Source organism: Solea solea, chromosome 2 (genome assembly GCF_958295425.1).
Source record: "Solea solea chromosome 2, fSolSol10.1, whole genome shotgun sequence".
Lineage (NCBI taxonomy): Eukaryota > Metazoa > Chordata > Actinopteri > Pleuronectiformes > Soleidae > Solea > Solea solea.
The window spans coordinates 20,773,047-20,800,769 of record NC_081135.1 but is presented as its reverse complement, the minus strand read 5'-3'; the positions used below and the strand labels follow the sequence as shown (position 1 = coordinate 20,800,769).

Here is a 27,723-nt window from a genome sequence, read left to right as displayed (position 1 = left end):
TACTAATCATGAATAGGACTGCAACTAATCATTTTGATCGCTATTGTATAATCTCGTATTTATTTTTAATTGTTCCCTTTGTCAACAAACTGTTCAAATATTTTGTCACATGTACCCAGAGGTCTGAGTGACATGTTGAAATTGCTTGTTTTGTGCAGCAAACAAAAAAAATGATGTTTCTGCATCGAAAGGCTTCAAGATCAGTAAAATTACATTCAATTAAGTGCTAGCAATTTAACCCACTGCTTGTTTCAGCAATACATAAACAAGTATTGTCTGCTATTGTTGCTCAAGAATAAATACATGCAATTGACTCTTCTATGTATTGTGCTCAATTATTATTGTTGTTGTGTTTTCACTACACTATACTCTATCTTTCCTGCAAAATTGACATTTCCTGTGCAGATGATGAGAAATCTTTTGACAGTCACAGCGATTGTCTTAGAGTTTTGGTTTCTATTGAGTTCTTTCAAATAACTTCTGGTGCTCTGTTTTGCATTTTGGTTGCAGGGTGTGGTGTATGTAAGAGAATGCAGCCCATCTTTCAACAAGCAGCCACAGAGACGAAAGGAAAATATGTAAGTTTGCCAAGTCTTTCCCTTGCACACTTGGTCAACAGTCTTGTTGCGATAGCTGCTTTTGATTTGCTGGTGTCTTTCTCTGACATTTGCAGATTAGAAGAGATTTGTCAGCGTCAAAAAATAAAAACTTTTCTTGCTGATAGTTCCTTCAAAATTTCTTATAGGTCGAAATACCTTAACATTTGTACAATATATTGTGATACAGCAGGGTAGTAATAAACCAGGTGGCCCTTAAAGGCATTTCAGAGCTTGGATCAACTCTTCACTTCTATGTTATTTGTTTTTGTTTGCGTCAATATAACAGCTATTATTGTAGATCATTCAAAGCCTACCAATCTTACCCAGCACTCGAGTTTTTTGTGATGTGATTGCAATTGGATAGCCTTACCACTTGTAAGTACAGGTGTAAATACACAGATTGCTATCTGCTCTGCCGAACAACTTCAGGAGGTGGTCGGAGACGCATTGTGACCAGATTGAACAGAAGCGTGAATGCAATGCGTCTCCGCTCCACTCACAACAACTGAGCACAGTGGAGATACACATAGCTAACGTGACAGCGGTGGAAAAAAACTGCACAGCCTCCTCTGCCTGCGTTGGTTTTCAGCTCGTCAAAGACAACTTCTTCCCCTGCTTCTAAAATCGGACCTCGATGTGGACAGCAGAGATGCATGTTAACACCAGGTGTAAAGGGGGCCATTATCAGTGACCACATTAAACCTCTTAGTTGGTTTTTACCCAGTACCTACAGCAACAAGGGCAAGCATCCTTCCTGTTTACAACCTCTATATTAATTACATGTCAGTTTAATCTGCCAGGTCTTTGTGGCTACTCCCCAACTTTCCCTGTTTTCATCACATTTTCTGTCTACTCACTGGTCTCATGGGATCCCTAAAGACTCGTGTTTGCAGAAAATCTTACAATCGCGAGCGAACTTGATGGGGAGCAGGGTGAGGTTGTGTTTTGTTCTCTGCTGTTTTAGTAGTGTTTAGTGTTTTTCAGCACTGCACAAATGTGATCGTTTAGTGAAACAAATCTCTTGTTTTCATAAACAAGAATCAGAACGAGTCTGACCGTGAACATCCTGCACGATGAGAATGGAAAGGCCACTGCCTGAGCAGACAAAGAAGCCAATCGGTGCACTGTGTTTGTCTCACAAGCTGTGACAAGATCATTTAGGTGCATGTCTGTTTATTAGACAGAGCTTATGGGTAATGAAGTAGACGAGTTTTTGTGTGTGTGTGTGCGGCTGAAATTTTGGGAGTATTACAAGAGATTATGCCGCTGAGAAAACAGAAATTTGATTACTGAATTGGTCTTTCTTTCTGATGTGTTGTGTTTCACTAAGATGAAAGACCTCAAAAACACTCTGGGTGTTGGATGATCCTCTCGCTAAAGCCTTTAACCATGAGAAAATACATTCAAAATGAATGACATGTTTCTCATGCTAAACCTTACTTATTTATCACTATAAATAGTTTAACACGTAATATCATACCATGACCGCAAACTTGTTTAGAAGTGGTGAATATCTGTGTCCTCTTTTCATATCAAATATTTTTGAATTACACAGATCTGCATCAATAGTGAAAACAACTTCCAGTTGCCCTGTGTATGCGTTACTAATATTTTAATATGCTTACTTGCAAGTTCACTGGATGATTTCAATGTCACTGTCACGCTGAGATTAGCATTATCTTTGGCTAAATGCTACCCTTCAGCTACAATTCAAAGCAAATGTGAAATTCCAGCATATATACATTTATCAATTTAGGGCACTGTTCACTGGCTAAATGCTTTTGAATGAATTAAGTAAATCAGGTGTTAGACCAGTACTATTTAGCTGCCGCAAATGTTCTTTGTGTCTCAAAATCCAAATGCAATTTAAAAGTCAGGCCCAAAAAGTGAGTGTTTGCAAATCGCTTTCTCATCAATAATAATTAGATCTGTGTTATTGCACTGTCTCTTTTCATACTTTGAGTAATCCATCTTGAAACTTTTGAGCCCTTTGATGATGACTGACCTGTTGTTTAATGTCCTTTCTCTTTGTTGTCTCTCCTCTACCATTTTTCTTTACCTCCCTGACAACCCATTCCTTCTTTTCTCCTTTGTTTTGTGTTTTTTTTTTAAAGGTGCTGGCAGGGATGAATGTGCACCCGGCTGAATTTGATGGCCTCAAGCAGGAGTACAACGTCAAAGGCTACCCAACCTTCTGCTACTTTGAGTGAGTCAAGTCCTGGGCTCACTTTAGGCTCATTCCTCACTGCCAAGTCTCAGAACATAAGAGTAGGGTCACTTCAAAGAGAAACTGCATCCCAGGTCTCTCTTGAACACCAGCAGACATGTTGGCAGCAGCCTTAAAGCTTGTAAAGTCTCTGACAAACTTTTGAATCCTCTGGTATTCCCTTTGAAAAAGCTAACTCACAGGAGAGGGTCAAGGATTCTGGGTGACTGTCTCACAGCTGTAACGCTGGTTCAACGGGAAAAAATATAGAGGAAAAAATATTAATCAGTAATAATTAAACGTTCTTTTTGATAGATTTTGTCAGTCAAGTCATTTTTAAAACATAAATGCAACAACGGTCCCTTGCACTCGGTTCATAGCTGTGATGCATCTGTGTTGCTCTTTGTTTATTGTAAAAGTTCAGGTTGGTCAAAATTTTGCAATTTAGCTTGGCCAGTGCTGTGTCTCACTCTGGAGAAGGTGTTGTGTTGTGACAGAAGGTGAGCAAAGTTGAACTTTTTGCTGTACAACCCTGCGCTTGTTATTTCTGCGGGAGCCCTCTGCTTCAGGAGCCACACTGCCTGTGTCGCCTTCCCCTCTGACATGAATGCAGAGGCTGCTTTTCATGCACACAGAGCCCCTGTTAAAAATGTCAGACTAAGTAAAGGCCTTCCATACTGTTTCACAGAGTTTTCATCTTTAAGAACACCTTAAGGCCACATGTAACATTTATTTAGCACTTGACCTCTGAGTTTCATTTTTGCATTTGGAAGAAATGTATGCATTTTTTTATTTTTATTTAATTTAATCTGATCATTTCAGTTTGCTTTCAAGTCTTTGTGATTTAAATAAGCAATGCAGCTTCACACAGACTTAACGCTTGTAGCAATATACACAGTAGGGGCTGAGAGTTTGCCTGATAGTGTTTGTAAATGTAGACCTCCCCTCAGCAAGAGCATCTCTGCACAGTCTTCATATTCACAGTGTTGTTGACTGGTGCTCTGTGTAGTTTGTGTCTTATTCCTCCTGCACCGGCTTTATCAACCCAATTTCCGCATTAAACACTCACTCATTTCAGTCTGGCCTTTTAATTAGACTGGGACTGATAAAAATGCCTCTGTGGTTAGACAGTATGCGCGCACCTTCTTACGTATGCATTGTGTGAATGTGGGCACAAGCCCGTGCACCACACTGCAGTCATGAGCCAGAGCAGGTCTGTTAGCCCGGAGCACATTAGTGTCAGCGCAGGGGAAGCTAACGACACTCCAAGCCCATTGGTTTCAGTAATGAGCCCCTCACTGATAAACGGCAGCTAATCACTGCAGGCTAAATCAGCATCCACACCGCCGGAGTTATCTCGCCTGTGCACTCGCTGCTCAAAGTCTTTTACCTTCTCAGTCGTGCAGATTCAGAAACCTCACTAACAGACTCAACAGCACATCGCACCTTCTATTGATTGAATTACGAATCAGAATGGAACTGTTCCAGCTTCTTAGTCTTTTAACAGGGAAAAAAGGTGTAAAACTGTTGGACAAATGACATTTATTTGACATTTCCTCAACTTGATTTCACAAAGTTTCAGTGTGCTTTACAGCAGCAGAGATAAAGCAAGTGCATAAAGAGCTGGTCATAAATCACACTGATTGATTTCCCAGCAACCAATCTCCACTGCAGTAGTCAGGTCACTTTAAATGCAAGTATTAAGCCCCAAATCCACCATGTGTTATCATGTATCACCTTTTAATAGGTTCTATAGTGTATCTCTGGAGCTGTAGGCGCTGCCTTCAGCCTGTGTTTGCAGAAACACAGAGCCAGTCGCTACTGGCACTGATCCTTCAACACGGGATTGAGCCACCGCATCCACATCCACTTTAAACACTGCAAACACAGATAGATACTACAATCAGTGTAGTTTTTCAGCTTGAATAGCATTTCTTATTTGCATGTATAAGCTAGACATAAAAGAGGGCAAATCAGTGGAAAGAGTGTGCAATGGTGAAATGTTCATCTGGCAGATTCAGTTTCTCCAAAGTCTGACCCATATCTTGATGTAGCATTTTTAAAAGTTTAGGCAAAAGAATATTAAAAAAATGTTCTTATTAAGATTTTTTTTTTTTTAAACCTGTTTAATGGTATGGTGGTTCTTTAGCAGCAAATTGTATTTATAAACTGCGTTTTTGTTGCAATTTGTGCCTCCTCATCTCGGATGGATTATATAGTTGAGTGTATTGTGTTATTAATCAAAATGTGTATGCTCTCTAATCTAACTATCTGCTGCTGTCCACAAAAGAGCGAGCGACAAACCTCTTCTACTTTTTAATGGTATTTAGGCAGTAGGTTTTTGTGATAATCAAAAATGAGTATTCCAGAAACATTATCCTTGAAATTAAACAAAAAAAAAAAAATAATAATAATAATAAAATATCATAGATAGTTATTTTCTATGATGGTTCATGTTGGCAAGTCCTTTTTTTACATCCTACTTAGACATAATTGTGTCCACCGCTGACACATCATTGCTGTTTTTCAGGAAGGGGAAGTTCCTTCACCACTATGAAAACTACGGAGCCACAGCAAAGGATATTGCTGACTGGATGAAGAAGTGAGTATAGGCCTAATCACTTTCACCCTCTGGAGATTCATTAACCATATACTAAATTCAATATTTACACATTTTGTATATTTATATATTTTGTGATTTTATTTTTCTGATACGAAACAGGGGCTCAACTTACAGCCTGCCTTCTCTCTTCTACACCAACTAAACTGGCTGCACACATCAGTGTAGGGGTGTGGTATTACTAATAAAGACAATCATATTGATAAGCTCTGACATTATCAGCGCCGTAGAAATTAGGTAACGTAAGATAATAGGTTTCCCTTTTATTATTGCTACATAAAAGGTATTTTAAATGTTTTATCTCGTCAGTACCCATTTCTGATTAAGACATTTTCTATGATGCCTTATCTCCCCTCTCCCTTTTTTTGTGTGTCACACACTGCAGTGCCGCGCAGCCATCACACAGAAACACATGCAGGAACTCTTTGTGAGCATGCGGGAGAGAACTAAACATTCAGAATTGAGGTTACACTTCCGTGGATCAATGGAGACGATGCTGACAGTGCTCATTGTCACAAATGCTTTCAAGTCTTTTGCATGTAAGCTCAGACTCGCAAGCAAAATGTCAAAACCTCTAGTGTAACTTCATCACGCCCAGGCAGAGAGGTGTGCTGTTTTCTGGCTGCCAAGCTCGTAGCTCCTCTGTTGTCACTCCAGGGACTGTATGTTATTTCTCTTAGCAGCCAGGAGCCACACAGGGACGTGTGGGTTCATAAATAAATTTACCATTAGCCAGCTGGTTTTTAATACAAGTCAATGTGAAACAGTCAATGCGTGGCCAGAAATGTCATTGAAAAATGAATTATCAGATTACTATGAGGCTTTTTTACCCATAACAGTGGTGGTGCTACTTAAGAATAGTGATCTATATTCAGCACATATGAGAACAGTCAGTTAGTATTTTTTTTTTTGCTTTTAAAAAGATAAGAAAAATAACTATACTAGATCAATAATCTATACTGTAATACCAATAAAATCTTAACAATACCAGTCACTAGATATCACCCTATTCCTTTGTCACCTTCTGCTTCTCACACTGACTCACCTTGGGATCAATCCACACCTGCTCTTGTCTCATTATTCTTTCTCACCTTGGCTCACACTGTCTGACTGTAACTACCTCACCCCGACCTTAGCTCGGCTCTGTCTTTTCCCCCTCCCTTTCTCCTCCGTGTACATTTTCTACTTGTGTTAAGGGCCTGGCTGGAAAGCCACCACTGTCCACATGGTTGCAGCCATAGGGCACAGAGCAGGGCTTTCACAGCTATCACAGCAGAGAGACAGGCAGAGGATGAATTCAAGCAGTAACTGCCCACTTCACCAGTCCTAAGCCTCAAACCACTCTGCTTATTCAGTGTCCAGTGGTGTAATTTAGAAGTAGTTGCCAAATTGCCAAACTAATGAGAACTCCCTCATCTTCTGTACCGCTTTATCCTCCACATGAGGGTACGAGGGGTGCTGCTACCAATCTCAGCTGACATAGGGCAAAAGGCGGGGTACACCCTGGACAGGTCGCCAGTCCATCACAGAGCCATATATAGAGATGCTATTGAGAACATTACAACATTTTTTTTTTAAATTGGGAAACAGTGGTGAAACTGAATTTACAAAATATTTAGTTTTTGATTTATCCATTTCTATTTAATATTCTTTAACAAATCATTTTACATTACTGATGTTAGGCTGTTAAATGTGTTCAATGGTGAAAAGACCTAAGACTGGCCTCCTGTTAGCCTCATCACATCTTTTTTTTTATAAATCTGATGCCACAGATGGAGAAGAACATTTAAGTAAATGGTGTTGAACGGTTTCCCTAGAGTAGTTTGATTTGCTGTGCTCACATTTTGAGATGTTGGATCCCTGGTGCTCTGTCTGTATCGCTTTCTGCAAGCTACAGTTATCTCTCCTCTCCTCCAATGTCTGCTGATGCCCACATTCAGCTGTTTCGCTTATTTGATTTCCCACTCTGTTATGCTGGCCAAGAACAGTCAAGGTCAGATTCTAACTGTCACTCAAAAACCACATTATTTTTGATAAAAGCCTTACTTTTTTTCTTAGGCGGGAAACATATGAAGATAAAAAAAAGTGATGCATATCTGGACAAGAAGCAGCATTTCTTGACACATAAGTTAGAAAGTAGAAGTAGAAAGTAGTTAGAAGTATTTTTCAAAGTCTTTATTCCCATGTGGCATCAGTGTCTTGGATCGAGCCAGATCGTCTTGTAATGAGAAAAGTTACTTGTGCGTCAGTGGTCACAGTTATTTAAGTAAGTCTCCACGTAATTTGATGTTTATGTAGTTCATCTAAAATGATCACAGTGCCCTTCCTTGTGTCTGTGAGTGTGTCTTATTAAATCCTGTGTTGTATGTGTGCAGGAAGTATGTAGATGTTTATATCTGTGTCCAACTATTCTTGGCATTGCACCATTGTGCGCCGTCATCAAGGCAGGGCCTGCTTTGGTCCAGATGTGTGTAAGTGTGTGTGCGGGTGATTGGGTGGAGTGTAAGTTTCAGCTGTATTTGATTTTGGCTCCATACAGATAATAACATTGTGTGTCAGCTGGAGTTTTGTCTGCTTTATTAACATGTCCCTGATCTTCTCTGTCTACCCTTCCTGTCTCAGCCCTCAGCCCCCCCAGCCAAAGACACCGGAGGTGCCATGGTCGGAGTCGGACTCTCCAGTCTTCCACCTGACTGATGAGTCCTTTGACACCTTCTTAGAAGAGCATCCTACAGCTATGATCATGTTCTATGCCCCATGTGAGTAAAAAGCAAACTTAAAAATACCAGCACTCTATCAATTCACAAAAAACTGAATTGTTAGATGTTTACAAAGTCAAACATGAACATTGCAACTATCCACAGCCCAGATGTGAAGTAGCAAAGCACATTTTTGGTAAATTATTTACTAAAATAAAATGAGCAGGAGCATGAGCTTCCCCTGTTTCGAAAGACCAGTAACTGCCACTGAATTATTGCTAGTATATATTATTGTTAGCCTCAAGTTTATACAAACCTTTCAGCAGAAGATAAATTGATAGTCCTTAGAAAACAGAAGAGGTTTCAGTGATAAAATATGTGCAGCGGCGTGTCAGTGAAGCTTCACATTTCTTCCTGTGTGAAATCGTCTCTTGCAGATTCTCAAGGGTAGAACTATTATGGAGTCACACAAATAACATCACAGATCACCTCATGCACACCATAACTCACAGCAGGTGAAAGTAATCAACTAAAAGATCAACATAACTAAATAAAAGCTGTACGTAGCTTTTCACAACACACATTTTGATATATCGTCAGAAAGCTGTGTTCCCTTCAGGCACCCTGTTAATACATTTTATTATTTACATCTGTTCCTTTCCTTCTGTGACATGTCAAAATGTCGGCAATACAAAAAGGCCTGTATTCCTTATTAACATATTCAGAACAGCATCTTATCATATTTGCATTCTGTCTAATGTCCGACCTCCACCCTTTATCTGTTTGCACTTTGACTCAGTCAGATATTACACACTTTGTACTTGGGAGCTGGCAGGTTATGGCTCTAGAATGTGACCAAAAATTCTTTGAGTGTGACAAAATGTATTCTTTGGTCACATTGGTGCAACTAACATTTCCTGGGTTCTCTATCTGCACTTTTCATAATCAAAACCAATCAAACACAGAGAAGGGGCAGGTCTTCACCCCTAATTGGCCAATTAGATCCCTGCCTTCCCTAGTCTGTTTGGCGAAGTTTCCCTGGACAAGGTGCTTAACCTATAATTGCTCCTGGTAGCTGAGTGTGAATGGAGTATAATAGCAAAGGTGTGTACAGATACACTGTATGAATGTGTACAACATTGTGATGAGTCTTCAACAAGACTAGAAAAAAGCTAAAAAATTGTAGAGCGTTTTACTACAAAACTCATAACAATGTCACTAAGACCTGAGCTGTCTGCCATAGTTACCCATTTCCGTACCACACACTCATTCTTAAGTAAAGTGTAACAAAGAAACCCTCATTGCCGTACGTTTCCATTAGCCTGATTTTCATTTTTGATTCATTCCCTGTACTGCTGCTGCAGAATTTGGAAACCATGCCAGATTTTATCAGAGGGTATAATAGTTTTTTTTTTCCAGTTCACAATTGCTTCGCTTTGGTCCAGCCCTCCTGTATGCGAGCAAGTTGCCCAAAGGAGATTTCTGTGTTGATAAATGAGACTGACGCATAACTGTAAAATCAGGCAAATGGATTTACATTTTCTGAGAGTAAGCACTGCGCAACGCGGCCTGAATTGTATTGAATATGATTTTTCACCTTGATTTGATTACTTTTATTTTACATTTTGCTTACTCTTAACTTCTAACCATATCACATCATTGTCCTTTCTCCTCTCTTTACCTCCCCAACTATTCAGTTTCCCTCTGTGCTCATCTCAGTCTCCATAATATAAAATATAATGAATAAATAAACACATGGCCATTTCCTATAGCTTTCAGTGTAACAGTGATTCATTGTTTTCAAAATTTCATTACCTTCATTGCTGCAGAGCTTTTGCACCTCCAAATTGCTTGGAGCACTGCACTCTACCCAGAGGGTAAACACTCTCCAGGGGCTGAGGTGATTTTAACACATCCTTAACACCCGTATTCTGCAATGGGAAATGGCACATTCACTTCTTGTTATTCTCTACCTAAAACTCAAGAATATATACTTATATAACTTCTTCCAGTTGGCAGGACACAAGCTGTCATGATCTGGAATTTTTGTAAACATGATCCATTTAACAGGAAAAGCCAAGTGACTTGATTTTATTCATGAGATCAGTCTGCTTGGAATGTAAAAACAACCCTTACTCAATACGTCCACACCAGGATAGAAGGAAACGTTGCATGCAAGCACTTGGCTCAGCTTTTGGTCAATAAGTAGCTACAATGCTTAGCTGTGTGTATTGTTGCTTCCTCCTCTGGGTGAAGTCTGGAAAAGTTCAGAGGCTTCCGCACATTTATGATAGCAGCTTTAGTGGAACATTTTTCAAAATGTCTCCGTGCTTCTTGGCCGATTGATCCCAAGTGTAATCTGTGCCAAAATCACCTACTTCAAGTTCTTTAGCTATGACAGATGTGACTATGCAGCTGAGTGCTGATGCTTTCGTCTACTGTATAAAAAATACATTAAAGCTGTAGCAGTCAGGATCGCTAGAAAAAGGAGTTGATTGTTGAGGTTCACCTGCAGGATGTTGAAATGCTCATTGGGTTTGCGGCTCTGCTGTCCTGAGCTCATCAGATGAGCACAGACAGACACACTCATTTCACGCACGAGAGATGACCCGGGACGATCTCTTCATCTCTAACATGCTTCACTGATTTTGACATGTTTCATTGCATTTACTCTCCAACTTTTTTTTAGACTCTTTACTTTTTTCCAGGTTTTTTGCATCAGTACCTAGCTGTCTTTTGGTCAAAGTTGTGGCTCTTAAATGTTTCAGTCCTGCTTGACAGAGTTTCTCTGTTCCCATGGACAGACACTGTTACTTGTGGTGTACCCCCAGGTTTCTGTTTTGGGCCCTATCCTATTCTCTTTGTAGATGCTGCCTTTAGGGTCAATATGTCAAATAAATGGTTTATCTTTAAATAGCTTTGCTGAAAATGTGCAACACACACAGAGAAACAGAGTCTTTCTCTCTACGTTGATTGTGATAATGACATAAAACATTAACTTGTATGTGGATAAAATGGAGGTCATAGTGTTTGAACACCTGATTGAATGGATGTTGGTACTTCAGTTTAGAGCCTTGGCATCCACTTTGACAGACCTTTTAAATCTGATAAGCGGATCTTTTTAGTCAAGTCCAGCGTCTTTCAGCTGATGCTTATCGCCAAGGTGAAGGCCTCACTCTTTACCAATGTTTTAGAGAGGCTGATCCATGCGTTTGTAACGTTTTAGCTGGATTATTGTAATTCTTTTTACGTGGGCTGAGGCCAGTCATTGATTGAACTGCCTGGTGATTGATCAATGTTTTCCTTCAAAGCTGTAAACATAGCCCAAAGGAAGTGCAGGAGTGTAGTACTCTATCTGATCACTTGATTTACATTACACTGAAAGGTCATTATAGAATTATTGATCAGTAATGCCAAACAAATTGCCTGCATACTGTACATTTCAGGGTCAACAAAAAACCCAAAAAGTGAGCCAAATTTGTAACAGTTACTGAAATCAACATTTTCTATAGTTATACATGAACTCTGTTAGATATTATCTTTACATCTTAGCTTAGAACTACCATGACTTGTCATGGTCTCACTTTTCTTTCACAAGTACAGACACTGTACCTTATCACACAAGCCTCCCAAGGTGATTTTCGTGTCATTAGTTGTTTGCTATCTAGGTCAGAGAACTTTTCTTTCCACTTCTTGTGTCCAGAAATGGTTTGGGTTTGGACATTAAAGACAGCAGATATGTCCTCCCTGTCTCTACATGGTGGCACAGCTTCACAGACGCTCATCCTGCAGGTGACTCGCCCTGCGGACAGCAGCCATTCATCCTGTCACTCAAATCGTGGGCAGTCATCTGAAACAGGCTTTCATCAAACACATACACACATGCGCGTACACACATATTAAATATCTGTGCACCCGTGACGCATATCAAACACTTATTTCACACTATGACACAAACATTTATTGCACACAATTGCACTGAATATCCCTCTGTCTCTCGTGCACACTGATGCCCAGCCTTGCTGCTTCAGTGCAGTTTCTTAATGGCCCTGCTGTCACCGCGAGATTAATGGTTTCCCAACCACCACCATCAGCTTGCATTTCTGTCCACCTCTCAATGCGGCCATTCACACCGTCCCCTGAACAGCACCCAGTGGGGTTTGTATATGTGCAACTTAAGGCCACGAAACCTGCAACAGAGCACTGCTACCAGAGTGAAACCTGACAAGGTTCAGGACATAAACAGCAGCTCCTCCCTGTCTTGTATTTATATACAAACAATTTGCCATTCACCCATTCACTCACACTTTCATACAGTGCATCTATGTGCATTTTTCTATAATACTCGTCTTTCAATGTGTTGACTAGTGGAGTTGGGAATCAAACCCACAACCTTCAAGTTGAAAGACAACTCGCTCTACCACTGGGCTTACCTTAACATCTAACATTTGTTGAAAAGTAATATCTATCTATCAGACATCCAACTCATACTTTAAAGGTTTTAATCGCTGCTACATTGGTATGTGGCCAGTTGGTTCTGATGTCTTCTACCCCACATTGTGTGAATCCGCAATATTTTAGTGGTTTGCACAGCTATCATTTTAATTGACTTTCATTCATTTGGACAGCCTAACCAAAGCACTATAACATACCTTAATCCTAACCAGTCGATGCCTAACCTAACCACAATTTAAATCTTAGCTCTAACTTTAAACTTAACCAGTTCCTCAGAAATGAGATGCCTCATTAGGACCATGTTTGGTTTTCATGAGGACTCCTGGTCCTGACAATGTCTGTGTTAATGCCAGAAAAGGTCCTTAAGAGGTCCCAAATACAAGTGCACACACACACACAGCCAGTCCCTTATGCACCACTTGTTCTTAATGCAGAGCAGCACTGATGCAGAGCACAGGACATACATTTGCTTTTCTCTCTTACTCATCACTTTGAAGGGTCAAAGTCCTTTTCACTCTGTTTCTTTGTTCAGCCCCTACACAATCTGCATGATCACACACTACAGCGATTCAGTTGAAAGGGAAGCTGCTCTATTTTAGCATGAAGCATATCACACTTGATTTATAGCTTGTGCCAGCACTGCATTATATGTTGAATAAAGGAATTCTTGAGCTGATATGACAAGGGCAATTTACCATGTTTGGAAATGTACCAAGTTTGTTTCATGCATCTGTGCACAACACTACTGTGAGCACACACACACACACACTAACACATAAACTGCTCATCTCTAATCAAACAGCATACTTATTACATTTTAAAACAAAACATCCTGTATATTGTGTAGGACAACGTGCAGGACAAAGTGTTTTATGAATGTGAAAGTCATTTTAGATCCAAAAATAAATTGTCTTCCATTTTGTTTATGGAAAATTACACACACCACATCAAACATGGAGTTTATTTAAACAAGAAGACTCTCACGTGCACTTATAATTACACTAAAACCTCTTGGTAATGCAAAGTGAAGTTGAAAAAAACCGCCACCAGTCCTGTGGGGCTTTCTTAATTAAAGATGAAAGAACAGAGAGGTAAATTGATTGGCTGATGCAGTTTGGAGAATTAAGGAAATACATTTTTCTCTTAAGAAAGAAAATTGCATTCGAACATAGAGCCAGTAGATGACTGACTCATGGTGTAATCAGACCACTGTCAATGAAATAAAATTGTCACTTTGACCAAGAGGTAAAGGTTTTGTGAGGAGTTCATTGACACTGATTCATTCATCACACTGATTTTATGCTAAAATATTTCTATGAATAAAAAGTGCAATATATTGGAAAATTTTATTGTGGATCTAAATCCACCATAGCAGAGCCATCAGCAACAATAATTTCAACCTCTCCCATACTTGTTGCTGCTATACTTGGCTATAATAGTTATGTATCAAAACAAGAAATGATTGTCTTGCTATGAGACATTAAAAATTGCATTAGTGTTCCCATAAATGTCTTGATAAAGTACATTGTTAGTCAGGATATTGATTTAAGTTATATCGTTCAGTGCTATCAACACCTCCGCCACTTTGTTTCACCTTCAACTCTCCCCCCGCTCTTCTTCGATCACCACTGTAATCATCACTTACTCGCACCCTGGTCCTCGCATGTCTGCTGAGACAGGAACACACGCTCATAAGTGAAACGTGTTGTAAGCAATCAGACTTAAATGAGCTCTCCTGTTAAACATGAGACGTTCATTTACAGTAACAGCCTAAGCATGGCAGCCGTAAACCCCCCTGCTAAACGGTGGTGAAACAGCGGGACGCCAGAGAATTGCAGCTGTTGACAAATTGATCTGGCTCGACCACACTGTGCGTGTAATGTTGTGCAGAGATCGCAAGATTCAAAGACTGATCATAGCGTTGGTTTAATGTTCTCTATGTTGTTTTTTTTCACTGATACAGCTATTTATTAGAACTCAGCTGATGGTTGAATAACTGTCCTTCTTCTATAGGGGTCGCCACAGCAGCCTCCATCTTGCCTATTTGAATAACCGTCCGTATATAGGTTCAATATTATTCAATAAGATATGCTGGCTAAGTTTATTATTGCTGTTCTACATTTAAATAACCACTATTAAGGGTTTATTACCACAAAGGTTTCTAACAACAACTGAAAAAACTTGTATTTAACTTCACACCTTTGATAACAGCCTCAGAAATCAGTCATCAGTTAGACTCTAATGTGGGATTTGAATCCTTTAGGGTGTGGCCACTGCAAGAAGATGAAGCCAGAGTATGATGAAGCTGCGGAAATACTGAACCAGGGCGCAAATGTAAGTTTCTCGACTTGCACACAGCATGCATTTCTAACGAATTGTTTTGTTCATTTTTCACATGTCACACTCTGACGGACACTGAAATACATGGGTGTGGCGGTGCCTCATTAACAGATCATAATAATCCCTCCTCTTGGCCTGAAGGCTGCTGGCCACTGCAGCTGACTCATTTGTCAGTCTGTACAAAAGCCCAGCTCTCGATGTGTTTTTGATTAGTCGGGGCGTGTTCTTCATCTCTCTTCTCTGCCATTATGTCCTCTGTGGTGATCTAACACTCCCCAGCCAGGGGCAGGGCCTGTAAAAATCCAGCCTAGTGACTGTAGCAATTATCTCATCCATGAGAGTCCCTTCAGCCACATGCTTGGACCTTCTCCTTGTGGCTCTCTGCCCAGCACTGGAGGTCAATGAAAAGCCTTACCATTATCTAATATAGATGGACTGGAGCCTTTCTCACCTTAAGCCTTCAAGTTTATTTTTCTTGTCTTTGTATTTTCGACGAGTGGTTTTTTTTTTAATGCAGCACTTTTATATACAACAAAAGATTGAACTCTAAAAGTCATGATCTGGTAAGTGTAAACAGGGACATAAATGATTGTTGATAGAAGTCTTAAGGATAACTTAAGGTTTGCTGTTGTTCTTACTGCACAGAGTCCAGGTGTGTTGGCAGCAGTGGACACCACCGTGCACAAGGCTGTGGGTGATCGCTTCAAGATCTCTGGCTTTCCAACCGTTAAGTATTTTGAGAAAGGTGAAGAGAAGTACACGCTGCCACAGCTCCGAAACAAAGACAAGATCATCGAGTTCATGCACAAGTGAGTCACACACTTAATGGTTAACACAGTGACTTCTTTACTCCTTTACTCCTAACACTCCTAACACATTTAACACATTTAGAGCCCGACTCATACCTATCCACATTGCTGCTGTAATTTTGATAATGATAATAAAATGCAATAATAACATAAAACATTTTAGCTGCACTGCAAACATAATTTACTAAATCCTCCCAGATAATCTTTGGAACGGGTAATAGTGAAATATAATAGACTTTGCGATGACATCAGTCCAGCTGGGACTATTACAGATTACATAAAAGAAAAGTCTGCAACTACAGGTCAACAGACACTAGTTTGTGCAAGACTGATATAATGTCTCTCAGAGTATTTGTGCTTAAGCTGTATCGCTACTTACACGGCAGTTACCACCTACAATAAATGTAAAGCAGTGTTTTTCACTCCTCATTGCATGCATAATAAATATTACTTTGCTCTGTTTCATATATTTAGTCCCCAAGCACCTCCTCCACCAGAGCAGTCTTGGGAGGACAAGCCCTCCAGCGTCAGCCATCTTGGATTAGAGGATTTCCGAGAGGCGCTGAAGAAGAAAAAACATGCTCTGGTCATGTTCTATGCTCCCTGTAAGTGCTGTATTTATAATAGCTCCATTTAACACCTGTTAAGCAGACATCCACAAGGGCCTGTAATTACTTCTGTAATTGGCCCCCGACGATGTGCACAAACTAACATTTTATCTGCATGGCTGTTTGGATCATAATATTATGCGTGTGTTTTGCAACCAAGTGTGAACGTGTCCTTGTTTATGGTCATATCCTGGGCCAGTGTGCATATGTAACTCAAAGCTGCCTGCCAAGTATAGAAACTCCACCTAAGCCATGGGGAGACTATGAAATGATTCAGATGACTTAGAATAGATTTGTACGGGTAAAAACACAAAAGACTGCTCAGAAAAACAGAATTATACCATGTGCTGAAAAAAAGCTAAATTGACCCCTTAAAACAAAACAAACACGAGGGGAAAGTCCTGTCAAACCAATGTTTTTGCCTAAAGTTGATGCAACATCTTGACAGAAATGTTAAAATTGATTTGTGACCAGATTCTCAGTGTTTGGCCGATTTAGGTATTTAAATCTTCTCTAATAAATATGTATAATAGTTACAATAAGAACAATTTTTATCATCTCATTTCTGCTAGTGATGCACCCACAGATGATTTTCACATACAGCTCTGTGCAGTGTTTTAGCCTATTTTTATCTCATTGTTTTGATTTGAGTGACACATTTTTCAGTCTCCTCCAGTAGCAGCAGGCAGCTGTTTTCATTCTGTATGAGCCTGGCAGACAGACGCAGTCAAGGAGCAAAAATCACTTTTTTTTTTCATTATTTTATTTATGTATTCAAAGCAAAGCTAAATAGATTTTGTTCACCAGTTGGCTTCAAGTCGAACTTTAGTTGTAGGATATAGTCTGGCATTATCTCACAGAGGTGAGTCTCTGCCACTGAACTTGTCTTTGAAATGATTTCTTCAGAAATGCAAGGACCTGGTGACACACTTAATCCCAGCTTCTCAGACAAAGCGCAGATGCCAAAGGAATATAGAGCAGCCAACTTGTTCAAATATCAATATACAGAGACACACAGGCACCTTTTTTGTCTCCTGTTTTTTTTTTTTTTGCCCTTGTGTCTGATGAGGGCTTCAAAGCCAGACGGGCACAGTAGTCAGGCTGCTGCCTCCGCTGGGCTTTTTGGCAATAGCTTCTGCAAAGAAGCACAACGGGAAGCTAGAAACTGCTGCCCTTCCACCCCACCCACCTGGTCCGTACCTTGCTTACTGGTATCTCACTGATTCAGACAGGAATCATATGTCTAATAAAGCATTTGATGACTGCTTGCTACGAAATCTAGGCTGGTGAAACTTTTTTTTAGCCTCTAATCACCATAATTGAAATTAAACATAATATTGTCATATTTTCTCTCTCTTGCCAGACATTTCATTATTATGTTGGTAGTCCCTCGATACACATACATTGTCAAACACCTTTCTTATTAGCTTAATAGCCTATTTGTTATAGTCATCTGTGTGTGGTACAAGTGGTGCTAAGTTCCAAAGAAATGATTTAGCTGCATTTAATGTCAATGTGTTTTTAATTTGTGTGTGTGTGTGTGTGTGTGTGTGTGTGTGTGTGTGTGTGTGTGTGTGTGTGTGTGTGTGTGTGTGTGTGTGTGTGTGTGTGTGTGTGTGTGTGTGTGTGTGTGTGTGTGTGTGTGTGTGTGTGTGTGTGTGTGTGTGTGTCAGTAATTGATGAATTCAGCTAAAAGAACATATTTGTGGAGGTGGAGGAGAAAAAGGAGTGTGACTTGTCTATCACCTGCATTTAAGCAGCTTGCTTGTCATGAGGGATGTGAAAGCTGAAAGTTGTATTCCTATACGGAACCACCTGCTCTATATTCAGTTATGTCTCAATATCCTGTTTTGCAATCTGTGAGCAGTTCCAATGACCAGTCTCTTGTCATCATGTGGAGGGGAAAAACATGGCATATACTTTTTCTCACATGCAACTGGAGCTTTAAAGGTTTAAAGGCCATTTAATGCTGCAGCTAAAAGGGTACTTATGCAAGAAACTGTTTTCTGGTCCATGTGGAATTCAGGCTTAGAGCGGAAGCTTTGGAAATGAAGGTAATCGGATGGCTGCACATTTGATGTATAATTGAATCGAAGTCGGAGTTATCAGTGTGTATATGAATGCTGGTGAGCATACACACAACAGTAAAATGCTTAATTATATCTATGGCCATTATCAGTCAGTGCATTTGTAGTCTGTAAAATCAATTTACTCTGGGTTCATTATGTTAATGTTGTTAATGATGCATGGGAGCAAATCCTGAGATCTTGATTATAACATTGCCAGCGTCAGCAGTGGGTAACTTATATGAGGTTTTGTAGATTATGATAATGCTAATTTATTTGATTTCGAATAGTGCAGTGCAGTTCAAAATGTGCCTGTTTTTTGGATATATATATATATATATATTTATTTTTTTAAATCTTTTTTATTTCAAACGTAGGTACAGATATTTAAATTATGTTAATTATAACGTAATAATAATAACAATGACAACTAATGCCCAATTTAAATAATTAAATAATCTGTATCGTGTGATAGAGGGAAGAAGCGGCCCTTTTGGCGAATGTCGGTCAGAGTCGGCACTGCACACACTGGTGTTCTTAATAAGACGTCTGCTAAGTTTGAAGCCCTTCAAACAACCTGTTGGACATTTATGCGATTAGCAGACAGACAGACAGACAGATCTTCTTTGTATTTATAAGTGGATGAGATGTTGCTTCTATGTTTTCAACAATGGTGTTTACAGCTGTTTTCGCCCTTTTCTTCTTTATCTTGACATTGGACAAATCAAAGTCCATCCAAATATGTTTTCCTTAGTTCGGTGTGTAACTGAAACGCTGACTGTGAGACCGGCCTCATCTCCTATCTTATCTTATCACCCAACTAATGTGGCTCAAAGGGAGCAAATCACAGCAGCCATGTTACAAATCAAAGTAACCAAAGTGTTTTTGCAACAGTCATCACTTCTTGTCTTTATAATCAGCACAAATGATCTCCTGTGTCAGAGTGAGCACCAGAAAAACCCTTTAAAAAAAATGCACGCTATAATCCACATACCTTAAAATAACGCTTGTTTGTGGCTCTCTGTCATGGGCTGATTGATTAGTAATTTCACTCCCATCCTGTGCCGAAAAGCTTTTATCCTGTCACCGACTGACAATGCTGGGGGGAAATCCATTTACCACCTTGTCTGTGCGTCCCAGGTGTTTTTGCATTTTTCACCTTTCTGACATTTAGATTTGCAACAAAAGAACGTGAAGGGCAAGCGGCATCAAAATTCCAACAGTAAACAAAGGAAAAACATGTTGTAGCGGCACTCAGTCTGTTTGATTGCAAGTGTGTTTCAAAAACACATATTTCCGTCCTTACTGAGATGTAGGTGAAATCTGAAAATCTGCCCCCACAGATTAATAGTTACCTGTCTTTAAAAGTGATTTATCTGCAGTACCTAAGAGGTATGTTTGTGTAAGTATTGACGTACTGTAAATGGATGAGTGCTGGAGGAGAGAGAGCTCCAGGGAGGTTGTGTTTATGGCAGCAATAAAGAGATTTACAGTCTCTCATAACATACAAGTGAATCTCTAATGTGGCGTGAACCTCTAAATAACTCCAGGATTGTGACAGGGGCACATGCTTTATGAAGAGGATTGAGATTAAGTAAATGGCGTTATAAAATGATTTTGTTTGCATCTGTGTGCGTGTGGCTTTTAGTGGCAACTTTAACGTGCCGTGGTGCTGTTTAGGGATTTGATGTGTTGAAGTGTCAGGATGAGTCGTAATAATGTCATATTCTCCATATTCCCAGGGTGTCCGCACTGCAAGAACGCCGTCCCTCACTTCACCACAGCCGCGGAGCTCTTCAAAGAGGACCGCAAGGTTAGTGTTGCCTTCACACTTTCAGTTTAATATACACATTTACACCAATGAGCAGTGGTGCAGCAAGGAGCTGTCAAGCTAATAAGTCTTACAGTGATGATGTTGGTTTTTTCTGTCGTGACCCACTGATTAAAGATCAATATGAGTTTCATTTGTGTTTCTAGTGACGTTGTAGGACTGCGAAGCATTCGGCCAAATTTAAAAAGAACAAAATGTTGGCCTCTGTTAAAAGTGAATCTTTTTCGATTTCCCCTGAAGATGGTTTGTTATGACATTATACAAATAACTGAACTGAAATTATCTTTAAGCCTGCCTCCAGTCACAGGAAGCAACAGTTTCAGCCTCTTACTTAACTACTTATTCAATTAAAAAAAAAGTGGTATACATTTTCCAGATAAATATCAGTGTCTGTATTAGCAAATATAATGTTTTGCTGATCACAGTCATCAAAGTTACTCTCTGCTAATACATAACCAAAACACAGTTCAACATTTTACCTCCTTCGTAGCGTTTGGTCTTCATGTGAGTTTTTTGTTAAACCTTTGACACACGCTGTGCTTTGGGGTTATCGCAGGTTCATGCAGTCACAACAGGGCACTCTCATCCTCAACCTCCATCATCTTTACTCCCTCTCAATACTTTCCCTCATGACTCGTGTCCCCAAACCCTCCCACTCCTGCTCTCTGCTTTTAAAAGCCTCTGACTGCAGGTCAATATTTTCAAGCCTCTTTTAACTGTGTGTGTGACTCACACACATGTTCTCTCTCTCTCTCTCTCGCTCTCTCTGTCTCTCTCATACTCACACATACGCGCCTGTGCGCGCACACACACATGCACAATGTCTCACAGACACTTAAGCTCTTTCATTAGTTTGGAATTCTCAGAATCATCATCAGATCGGATAAAAATGTGACCTCAACAACTTAGTCATCCATTTTTCTGAGGCAATCCTTTGTAACATTTCTCAATAGTATTAAACCCCAACAGCTGAGCTGGAAATGTTTTTGTTTAAGTTTGAGTTTTGCCCTTCAGCGACAAGTCTAAAACATTAAGCATTCCTATGTTGATCGAGAATAGAATAGAATAGAATAGAAATACTTTATTCATCCCCAAGGGGAAATTGTCTTAGCATAGCAGCAATACAAACAAATATTATAAACATAAAATGGAATGTAAACATAAAATGTAAAATGTGCAACAGTGGGGAAAAAAATAGTGCAATAATAAAGGAATGGCATAAAGGGCTATTCATTCTGAAAGTAGACACTAAATGCATCAACAGTGAAATGACACTATGTTATCCACATTATAATAAATATATAATGTAATAACTGGAAAACAAGTCTGCATCACATCAGTCCAACAAACATAAGCTTTTACAGAGAGCTATGATTCCCAAATATTTGAAACTTCTACACCAGTCACAAATGTTTCTTTGGTTTAAGTATGCCATAGAGCCGCAGACGTCATGTGACTCAGTTTGTTAACTCTGCCATAGTGGCAGGAAAAAAAAATCTGAAAAATTCCCTCAGTAGCAGTTTCAAGTCATCAGAGTTCACTCCACATTTTAGATCCCAGAGATGGGGCAATATATCACAGAGCATGACCTGAGTAGTGAAACAGCCAGAGTGGACGGAATTCTACACCTGCACTATTCCAACTTTCTGATAACCTTTCGCTCATCCTACTCCAGAGAATGCTTAGGCGGTGCAATAAGAATGTGTAAAATACACAATATATTAGTTAATTTAAGGAGGCACAGTGGTCCGGCTCCTGCAGGGCACACCAAGCCACACTGCAGTCTGTTGATTTGTAAGCACAAAATAATCACGACAGCCTTCTCTCAAACAAAGCTTGTCTTCTTGTAATAAATAACCAAATGTGAAGTAGAAAGAACATGGAATGCTGGATGTCATCCACTGTTGCTCTTTATTTACTGTATTGCCTTCTTGTTCTTCTACTCTGTGTCAGGCTGGTTTCGATGTTTAGGGACAATACCACTTTTCTGTGTCCTACCAATACTGAAATGAGTCAGATACAGGCATTTTCGAACTGTTATGAACTATCAAGCTGTTAACAATACATTTAACGATTCATTTCTAAAGATATAGAAATATGGTTGTTAAGTAAATATCACGAGACTGTGTGAGATCGATTTTGACCAGTATCGGATTAATACCGATACTGACCAATATCGATTCCCTTAAAGATGTTACGCTTTGTCGCTGAACATATTACGTTAATAGATATGTAATTTACATATCTCACCCACACACCCCGTCATGGAAATGCGAGTCAGATGAGAGTGTGCCATTCCAAACTGCACTGAGGCGAGCTGAACTGCACTCTTGAAGAAAACAAGGCTTCACCTCTTGTCCAAGTCCCTCCAGTGGAAGTGTGAAGTTGTGTTTGGCGAGAGTAAATCCGAGGACTCAGCATGTGTTTACTTGGCAGTCCTGTCTGTTTATAAAGCTGAGCCTCAGTGAATTATACCAAGCCGGTGTTGATCAAGGTCTATTAGCTGCCTTTGCCTCATTTACCAAAGACAAACACAAGCTTAGCTCCAACTTTGAAGACACAAACAATCAAAACTCCACATTCTGTGCTGTATGACAGCAGGGGAGCATGGGTGGTTCTGAGCTTGTTTGTCTTTTTCCAGATTCTAATCAAGAGCATTGTGTTAAATGTAAACATTGGCTTGGACAACTTGTTTCTTAAAGCTGGCTTCTTTCATGACAGAGCACAGTTTCAACCATTTACTACTGAGCATGGTGAGCAAGGTGTTTCCACGTGTTATCCTGTGTATCTTCTGAATGATGCAGCCGCACAGCGCACACTTAAGTACCCAAGAAAATGGAAGTTCATTGGAACTATATCATTTTCTGGAAAACAATGACCCTGGTCTTTCACTGTAGATGTCGAGTTGTGTTATGAAGTGTTTTTACTGAGCCAAAGTTGTAGTTTGCTGGTTTGGTACAATGGTAAAATTGGTCCACATTTTAACAGGTGGCAGTATACTATAATATATACTATAATGCTGCCGGGCAACAGCAGAGGCAGGGACAAAGAAGAAAACTGCAGGCTAGTAAACAAGCCTCACTGTTTAAATATACATACACATGAAGAAACACAAGTTAAGATAGTCGGACAAGTTTTAGAAATGCATGAAATTAAGCGAAACTTACAGGATTTTAAAGGCAAATTGTAAAATTACAACCAAAACACCCATCAAAACATTTTTTTAAAGTACATTAGTAAGTAAAGAGTTCTTTGCCACAGTGACCTGCTGTCACTTTCAATTATTTACTATTGAATGCGATGTGGCCAATATGGCAGCTTTAATAAAATGCAGGGCTAGTCTATTAAAATCCCAAGAGGTCCACAAACCTCCCTCAAGCCAAGGTCTCGGAGCTTTATAATGTCCAACAAGTGTAGTTGGTTAAGTGGTTTAATCAAATAAAATGTATATATAAATATAGCCATGACCATATATGTGTAGAAGTTGTAAATCAAAATTAAGTCTAAAGTTATTTGTCAATTTGAAGTGGAAAACAAAAAGTTAAATAGAGCACTTAAGATGCAGGTATACAAATATCTTCAGTAATTAGCTGTAGGCAACTGGACTAGCTTGAGTTAAGTTATCTGAAGTCAATGAATGGCTCCTCAGTATGACACCAAGTCAACTTGTAATATACTGCTCCTCAGAAACTTTGCTGTTGGATCAGTGACATGATGTGTGATTCGGTGTCACCTGAAGATGAATCAATAATGGAACTGGCTGCAGACTTAGAAGAACAGCATCTCTACAACTTCATTTTGTTGTGTCAATTCGCAGCCACTCTGATTGATCACACTCTGGTTGAGCAGTCGGATGAAGTCCGTAGTTAAATTATGTCCCTCATTGGTGCTGCTGCTGCCTGAAGTAGAGATGTTGTCACTCAAACTGTCATAACTCAGAGGTCGTCAAATGTGAAAAACGTGGCCTTTGAAAACCATAGCTTTAAGGTGATTTTTACAGTGTTGAATTTATGCTGACAATGTTGCTTTAAAAAGATAAAACACCTCAGTTCTGCTGAATGAACACAGCTCGCACCAAGACTGTGAAATCGTCTTGTTGGGACAAGCACTTAGACACCTATTTCAAGACACTTGATTAATTGTAGACTTGGACTGTCCCTTTATTGGCTCTGTATTGCCCACTCACGTGTAGTAAACTATTCTTCCTTTTGCATTAAATGTATTTGTCCAATTAAGCAGACATAGCTACTTCTCACTTTGTGCACTCATCTAACAGCTTGTTGGTACTAATGCAGATTCTCGACATTTCAGTATTTGTATTTGCATAAAACGAAAACCGAGAGGCACTTGTTGTTTGTAATTAGGACAAGAAGTTTTGAGAGGCACTTCATGGCAGTGCGCACAGAGAAAGTGTCTAATATGTTTTCCCTCTGCAGCAGATTTGTCATTTCCTCATTCGGCTTCAACAGGCAGATGTACGGGGAACGATTATTGCTGACAAGTTCAATGTGAAGTGTTCAGAGCCCAGAGCCCAGAGAGAGTGGCATTTCAGCTGTCCAAAAGGACACGCTGAGTGAGCCATGTATCAGTGAGGTGGCATTTACGCCTTATTGGGTAACTTGTCACTAATCGATGCAACAGCCTCACAACATAAATCTCCTTTGTTGTTTTTATGTTGGAGTGACTGCTGTGGGAATCTTTTCTCCATCTTCCTCTTCAGCTGAGGAGTAATGCGTTTATTTCTTTTCTTTCACACCAGCATTAGCTGTTATTGTGTTTGCGGTTATCCATCCACACTCAGTCAGTCCCATTCTTGTGAACATACCATCATTGAGGTGTAGGTTACTACTGATACCTTTTAAGTCACCTTTCCACTAGCGTGTTATTTTGCGTTTCCATTGGTTAGATCAATTAAAAAGACTTAACAATCCTAAAAACGTGGGTAAATCTCCAACAATTACCAGGGAAATGACTCAAATCTCAATATTTAACAGAGCAGTCTGGTGTATTTAGTGACAGCACTGCTGAAAGCCTGCGATCACAACCGGCGAGCCACATCACAAACCCTGCTGCTGTATTTCAGACGTGTCAGACGGAGTCTGTGCTCCATTCATGGAGGAAGTATTCAACAAATCTTTAATGATTCAGTACACTGAAAACTACTGCTTTACACGTCACTAGTCCCTTGTTTGTGTGAGTCGCGTATAAAACAAAGTCACAGCAGTTTCATACAGCCATGCTATGATGACTACGTTGAGGAGGTACCATATTGTAATGGAAACACGACCGAGGCGAGTCGAGCTAGGACCATGTAGTGGAAACACAGCATTAGATACTCTTCCTCTTAGGTGCTTTACAGAGGAACGGAAACATTAAAAAAAAATAGTATTCTATTGAGAGACAATAAAAAAAGCCAGTGAAAAGTGCTTTCTTAAAAAACTAGATAATACTTTTAAATAACACATTAAGAAAACAACTGCTAACTGCAATATCCAAACAGCAGTAAAACAAAGAAAAAAAAGCAAAAACAAATAGTAAAGGTTATGTATAAAGTGTACTGATAAGACCTTTTTTAAGACCTAATTTAAAAGAGCTGACAGTTTTAGCACACCTCAGATTATTTGGAAGTTCATTCTAGAGGTGGGGAGCAGGGTAACACTCTATCCTCGTCAACCTGAGAGGTCTGGCTGCTTCATAGTGTACAAGTCAATCACAGATGGACAGTAAGTTACATCCAGATGGGACATGTACTGTAGGTCCATAATGGGCATGTAGATCAGAAGAGGCTAGAGTGTCGACTCCATCTTCACTCAACAATGTAGCAGCCTTATATCTGATACTGTGCAGTTAAACATCTTTAAAAAGGCCCAGTGCCTGTAGAGAGGTTTGATCAGGAGACAGAGGTCACACTGTTGAGCTAATCCTTTTATATGTAGGGAAAAAATATACAGTTAAGGCAGAACTGATGGTGGGAAATAAAAGTTTGACAAAGATTAAGGTGGTGACCTTAATCTTTGGACCTCTCATGTCATCTCCTTCTTGTGAACACAATAAATCAAATGCCTGGAGAACATTTTATTACATGTGGCACATTCTGTCATTCGTATCCGAGGAGGAAATGGTGGGAATTTGGTGGTCAGAGGTGAAATTTGAAGGTCATTGTGACGAAACACATTTTTTGAGAATTTCACATTCTAATAATGAAACACCATTTGATACAAATGGTGGTTATTTTATATCCAATGAGGTTCGATGTCAAGTTCATCAGAACATGATACTGTTCAGAAAAAAACACACACAATAAACACACAACAAATTGAAGAAGACTGTTTGAAATTCTACTTTGTACCAAGGTTATAATAGTGTTGGATTTTTCATTAGTTTTAGTTTTGACTTTTTGTTTTTTAAATGAGTTGAGCGGGTTTGCTAGTTTGTATTAGTTTTTATTTTTGTAAATGCTTAGTTTTAGTTTAGTTATATTGGTTTTAGTGTTAGTTATATTTGTTGTGTAGCATTTGCCAGGTGCAAGATTCAAAAGGGTCATAATAAGTATTTTCATAAAAAAAACAAGTGCAAAATGTGCATCATAGTGCAGAAGTTGGATGCAGTGAGTGTGCAGCTGGGTGAAAAATATAGTCAAGAGACGAAAGATACACATGAACAGAACATCAGTATTATTATTATTATTATTAATAATAATAATAATAACAATAATAATAAAAAACATGAGCAAAATAAACCCAATAAAAGACTTGGGTTTTTTTATTATGAATGAATGAAAATGTCTTAAATTCAACCTTTCAAAATTATAAATACCCTTCAAATGAACCCAAAAGGATTATATATGAAATGTATTTACTAAGAAGACAATTAAGCTAATTTTTTTAATCTTTTTATTTCAGTTAATGAATGTTTTGAAATGAAAATGTTTTTTCAATTTTAGTTTTTGTTATTTCGTTTGTTTTTGTTAACTATAAAAACATTGCTTTGTACTGTGCAAACAGTGTGCTCAGCCTTCATGACCAGAGTGACTGAATACATGTTGTTTTTTTGTTGTAAATATGGAAAATATTGAGTTTTCTATAACACTGTCTTGTAATGTTGTGCGTGTACTTTTTATAGTATTGATCTACAGTACAATTATAATGTGTTTTAAGAGATACAGAAACAATAACTAATTGAACCCAGACAATAAAAATGCTGGATGTGAATTAAGTCATTTTTTATAGAACAATAAAACACTCACACTTGATGACAGAATCTCAGTTGAAGCGTAAATACAAAAGCGTTTAGGAAGCACAAGATGCTTTTGTCAGCTTTTATTGCCACAGGACAAATGAGCACCTACATTAAACTTTGTTGTTGTCATTATTGCTGTTTTTATAGTCGGAGAAAATAACTATTTTAAACCCCACAATTGAACAATTTCACCTCGGGCAACTTTGTCCCAGAGATAAAAGGCAGCTTTAAATTGGGTTTTTAACACATGC

At 39.2% G+C, this 27,723-nt stretch overlaps 1 protein-coding gene across 1 annotated transcript in view; it reads left to right on the top strand.

Moving 5' to 3' along the window:
• pdia5 (protein disulfide isomerase family A, member 5) overlaps window positions 1-27,723 on the top strand; it is a 49,736-nt gene that overhangs the window by 18,611 nt on the left and 3,402 nt on the right. Inside the window, exons 8-15 of the mRNA XM_058622592.1 lie at window positions 511-578; window positions 2,714-2,805; window positions 5,336-5,407; window positions 8,048-8,184; window positions 14,843-14,913; window positions 15,565-15,728; window positions 16,203-16,333; window positions 20,145-20,215. Coding sequence (XP_058478575.1) covers window positions 511-578; window positions 2,714-2,805; window positions 5,336-5,407; window positions 8,048-8,184; window positions 14,843-14,913; window positions 15,565-15,728; window positions 16,203-16,333; window positions 20,145-20,215 — 806 coding nt within the window. The remainder of the gene's footprint in view (window positions 1-510; window positions 579-2,713; window positions 2,806-5,335; window positions 5,408-8,047; window positions 8,185-14,842; window positions 14,914-15,564; window positions 15,729-16,202; window positions 16,334-20,144; window positions 20,216-27,723) is intronic.